The 5,613-nt window shown below is 44.9% G+C and overlaps 1 protein-coding gene across 1 annotated transcript; it reads right to left on the reverse strand.

Moving 5' to 3' along the window:
* Window positions 1-5,097, reverse strand: aipl1 (aryl hydrocarbon receptor interacting protein-like 1; the record flags this gene model as incomplete). Its single annotated transcript, XM_080844392.1, has 6 exons — window positions 1-200; window positions 840-981; window positions 1,108-1,284; window positions 2,909-3,097; window positions 3,967-4,146; window positions 5,002-5,097. 6 exons carry the CDS (start codon window positions 5,095-5,097, stop codon window positions 1-3), a joined length of 984 nt encoding a protein of 327 aa, XP_080700518.1.
* Window positions 5,098-5,613: the final 516 nt, after the last annotated feature.

Consider the following 5,613-nt stretch of genomic DNA (forward strand, 5'->3'; position numbering starts at 1 on the left):
TCAGAACATGCCCTTGTACTTTTTGCGATCCTCTTCATTCTTCTCCGCCATTCTCATGCTCAGCACTCCCAGGTCCTTCGTCACAGCTTTCTTCATGCCGGGCTCCAGGTCCAGAACCCGCTGGAAGTCCGCCCGGGCCTCCGCCTCGTTCCACACCTCTACGTGTGCCTTGCCCCGCAGGTAGAAGGCCTTCATGACGCCTGTGGAAACACAGCAGTGGATGGTATGCCAATCTGCTGCACAGCTCACAGCACACAGGAGTATACAATTATCATCCCACTTTTATAGTTTGTTCATGCAAACATCAACGTGGCTAAAGACAGTGATCTACGAGATTACAGGGGGCAGCAATCTTCAGAAAAAGTCTCAGAAAGTAAAGGTCCAGACAGTTTTCTTCAAGCAGATGGGTCCCTACCTTTGAGCTGAGGGTCTCCACAAGGTTTCTTCCTAAAATTAAAAGGGAATTTTTCCTTCCCCCTGTCTCCTTAGTGCATGCTCTAGGGGGTTCAGGCTCTGGGTTCTGTTAAGTGCTTTGAGGTCATTCCATTGTTATGGCACTATATAAATGATTTTGCATCGAATTAAATTGAATTGAATTGAATGAATCCATGCACTGTGCCAAGAAATGTTACTGAGCTGAGCTTAAGCCAGCCCTGTTTGACCTCATATTACAATAACTATGCTAATTAATGAATCCAGGTGGTTTACCAGAATTCTCTGGACTGTCTGGATCTGGACTCTGCATCACTTGAATTGAGACCGTCTGGACCCTCAGAACAAGTTTGAATTCAAAATCAATTTGACTGCACACAGAAATGCATCAGATAGCTTAGACATACCTGGGTGTTGGTTGATGATGTCGCTGGTATGCTCAATGACCTCATAGTATTCCTCCGTTCGCAGTAAACACTGGCAATAGTTTAGCGTGAGCGTGTGAGCCATCTTCTCTAGCTTCATCCATGGTGCGTCCCATGCCTTCTCCTGATTCGGGATACACAAAACACAAACACACAATTTCACACACAGACACCAAAACCTATTTACATATACACAATTATACACAATTATATACCCACAGACATGGACACATACGTATCACCTTTGTACCTTTGTTTGCACATTTTTGATGCAGACTATTGCCTCCTTGTACTTGTTGACAGCCTCTTCGTAGCGTCCCTGCTTGTAGAACCTGTTGCCCTGGCCGTGGAGCAGAGGCACTGCCTTCATCCTCTCCTTATCATTCAGGGCCCAGGTCTCACGGTTATACTCACTCGGCTGCTGCACCTGCACACACACACACACACACACACACACCCACACCCACACCCACACCCACACCCACACCACACACACACACACACACACACACACACACACACACACACACACACACACACACACACACACACACACACACACACACACACCCACCCACCCACCCACACACACACACACACACACACACACACACACACACACACACACACACCCACACACACACACACACACACACACACACACCCACACACACACACACACACACACACACACACACACATACACATACACACACGATACACACACCCAGATAAACACACACACACACACACACACACACACACACACACAGTTACAGTTTTTTACAATCGGATACACACTAAAATCAAAAGTGTAACACAATGATCAAAACCTTCACTCAAGGAGCAAAACAATGGCTCAGATCTGCACAACTATAAGCACATTTAAACATCACACTTTTTGCGAAACCATACACACAAGTGATTTGCAAAGCACTAAACACACTTTTATGCTTTAGACACAGACGTATATTAAGAGGTCACTTCCTTGCAATTCCAAAACACTGACTGCCAAATTACCACACCTGAGCCGGTCAAATAAACACAGCCATCAAGTGCCCAAACACATGATTGCTTAATTGTAGACACAACAAACAGGTTTACAGTAAGGATTTACAGCAGGATTATGTGCTCAAAGAAAAAGTAAATACAGTTTTTTACGATCGGATACACACAATTTTGACTGCTTTGTTTTGCTTTTCAATCGCCTCACACAATAAGCACAACCACACACAATGAGCAAAAACATCAGATCCATTGCAAAATGAAACACTCTTGTAAAATCTATACACTCATTTAACAAAACCATATTTTGTTACCATATGAAACACACACATTGCATATACTGAATTCTGTTTGTACCACTTTCACACTTCTGTTATAAACCTAAAACACTTTTAGCAATAGTATTCTCAGTGATTAGAGTAGTGTAAGTGAAGTACACAGAGAAAGTGAAAATACACAATACAGTAAAAACACTACCCAAGAACAATACAGATGCTTATAGTTAATGAGTGTTTCATTTTGCAATGGATCTGATGTTTTTGCTCATTGGGTGTGTGGTTGTGCTTATTGTGTGAGGAGATTGAAAAACAAAACCAAGCAGTCAAGATTGTGTATATCCGATCGTAAAAAACTGTAAACACACGATACACACCAATACACATACAAGCACAAGCACACTTGGATAAGAGTGACTATGCCAACCTTCTCTCCAGCTCACAGACTACAGTTCATGGTACTATTGCACATCCTAGTGGCCATTTTGTGAGGTGTTGTGATTATTTATTTCAACCTCCCCTCACTCACTTCTCCTTGTCTCTGTGCTGTACATGCCAAATGTCTCTCTTATGAGTGTGTTGGTTGGGGTGTGTGTATGTGCATGTGTGTGAGTGTGTGAGTGTGTGTGTGTGTTCGAGTCTGTGAGTGTGTGTGTGTGTGTGTGTGTGTGTGTGTGTGTGTGTGTGTGTGTGTGTGTGTGTGTGTGTGTGTGTGTGTGTCTGTGTGTGTGTGTGTGTAACTGTGTCTTTGCGATAGACTGTAACTCTAACCTTGAGTAGCTCCAGCACAAAGTAAAGGGGCTGTGGCTCTTTCTGCAGCTCATCCAGGTCATCATAACCCAGAGAGTTGTAGGCAAACATGTTGGCCATGCCACAGGTGTGGATCTGCCAGTCCACCGGGTCTTTGCCCTCAGCGATGCGCCGAAGGCTCTTGGCCAAGAGGGGATACACGCCAGTGTGCTGATAGGTAAAGAAGATATTTATCTCACACTCACACTGTCTTTAATAATAGTCTTTATCTCTTACCATTAAACAAGTAAACCAGAAAAAGAAATAATAATAGTGGTTAACAGAAATAATGGTAACAGCAGTGGAAATTATCATTCACATTCAGTCAATGTCAGTCAGGTATGAGCAGACTAAATCAAGCTAGCTCCATCTCCAACACAGACATGATTTGCAGTAGTGACTCAGTGTTGAGAGTGGGAAGCCTAAGACAGGTGGACCTGGAGCAGATTACTTCCATGATAAGCAGGCCATCTGTCAATCACTGTAAACAAGCTTTAGTATATAAGTGAATGAAGCCTGCTATGAAATAGAGTGGTGTTTATACGCATGAAACTGGACAGAAGGAACTGTGTGATAGGGAAGATCCTGAAGTTACACACAATTATCTGACAGCTACCATTTCCACTTTGGTCATTGCCATGATGTCTCCTTATATCTGACTGGACATTCCATCTTCATAACGCATAGTTTAGTGTGAAACCATTTTGGTTTCAAATCCCTCAACATTGTCACAGTTGGAGGCATTCTCCTGTGATGGGCAGTGCTCTTCTTGTAGAGCCCTGCAGGAGAGCCCATACTGCCTGCTGTGGGTCAGCAGAAGCATTAGATCTCACTGCTGCATTCTCACCTGCTGTCTGTAGTTGTTCTCTATTCATTCTGGACACCACTTTGCTTTGGCATCAGTGGTTTTGTTTGGAGTGCCCCCTTTTTGATCTAGCATACTCCTCACCATTTTGTCAAGGGGGGGACTTTTATTTTGCCTGGACATAAGGGTTTATGAAGTCTCTCCACATCCCTTGAAAATGACCTGACTCACTTACCGTGATGTCACACCAGAACTCGGCCACCTCATTGAGCCTCATGGAGGCGAGCAGCGTCTCCCAGACTTCCAGCTTGAACATGTTCCCCATCACCACCTCCATCGGCATGCCCACCTTCTTACTGTCATCAATCACTGTGCGCTCGTCATCACACAGCATTGTGCGGAAGTGAAACGTCAACTGTGTGTGAGTGAGTGTGTGTGTGTGTGTGTGTGTGTGTGTGTGTGTGTGAGTGAGTGTGTGTGTGTGTGTGTGTGTGAGTGTGTGGTGTGTGTGTGTGTGTGTGTGTGTGTGTGTGTGTGTGTGTGTGTGTGTGTGTGTGTGTTTGTGTGTGTTTGTGTGTGTGTGTGAGTGATGGGGGGAACAAACAGGGCAAGAACGTGAATATTCTCCATATTCATTTCCATGGTAGATGATAAACTGCTTCCAAAACATCTGCAACACTAAGAACATTCTGCATCAGTTACACGGAATAAGGAACATCCTTTCTTGTCAGCGCTGTAGGTGACTATAAGGCAACAACAGGATGTGCAGTAGTTGCAGTAGTTGCATCACTCACCTGCTAAACAGTGAATTAAACTGTAAGACACTGCCTTTCCCTGTCAATCCATGTCTGCTGAGCCTTTTAAAGGTCTAATGGTGCCCTACACCAGTCTCAGCCATGTATCTGCAGTCATGCATGTCTTGTTAAAACAGTCAAACAGTGCTCTCAAGACTGTGACGTGTACGCTTCTCAGTGAACCAGTTCTGTGGGCTTTTGTCCCCTGATTGCAATACATAGGGATGTGTTATACAATCAAACAGGGTCTCTGTGAACAGAAACCTGTGATTCAGTAATGTTAACATGATTTAGCCACTTGCAAGTTAGCATTGTAAACAGCCCCAGCACAGTTGGAAACAATGAACAAAGCACCTTCAATTCCCCAAGCCTGCAGAATGGTGTTGTTATATGTCTGATATTGAAGCTGGGTGTTGAATCTAAGGGTGGGACCAGTTTTGTGTCTGAGTCTCAGTGCAGTGGTCCCAGGTCCTTACCTTGGTTCCAGTGATGAGTTTAGGAATTTCGCCGTTGCCACCATATAGAATGGTCTTTTTGATCCCCTCCACTCCAAGCATCATGGTATCCTCCATCTTGTCTAGGTCTGTGAGCACAGTTGTGGTATGTGTATACCTGAGCACAGGTCTATAAGTGCTCTATAAGTATGGATACGTGTGTGTTTTAATGTCTGAGACCGTCAATGTGTGTGTGATTCTCTGTGTCTCTGTGTGATTCTCCGTGAGTGTGGAAGAGAGTCCACCTCTGTGAGTGTAAAAGAGTGTGTGCCTGGGTATGAGCGCTGTTCTGATCTGTGTGAGAGATGGGTGTACCTCCCTGTGTGAGTGGTGCAGGACACGGTAGCTGCGCGACTGGATTGAGAGGGCCAGTTGTAACCTCTCGGCGCTCCTCCAGGATTAAGTGGACAAGGATAATGGGATTAGGGCTCAGCCGGCCCTCCCCTCTCCTGGACCTATTCATCCACAGAAAGCCTCTCCTCAGCACTTCTGCCCGATTACCAGCAACCGCCCGAGAGGTCTGGAACATGCCAGAAAAACACCTAGTTTCTCCATTTAAACACCTGGGCCAGGAAACCTATCCCTAACAAGCCT

This window comes from Sprattus sprattus (genome assembly GCF_963457725.1).
Source record: "Sprattus sprattus genome assembly, chromosome: 9".
In the NCBI taxonomy this organism is placed as follows: Eukaryota; Metazoa; Chordata; class Actinopteri; order Clupeiformes; family Clupeidae; genus Sprattus; species Sprattus sprattus.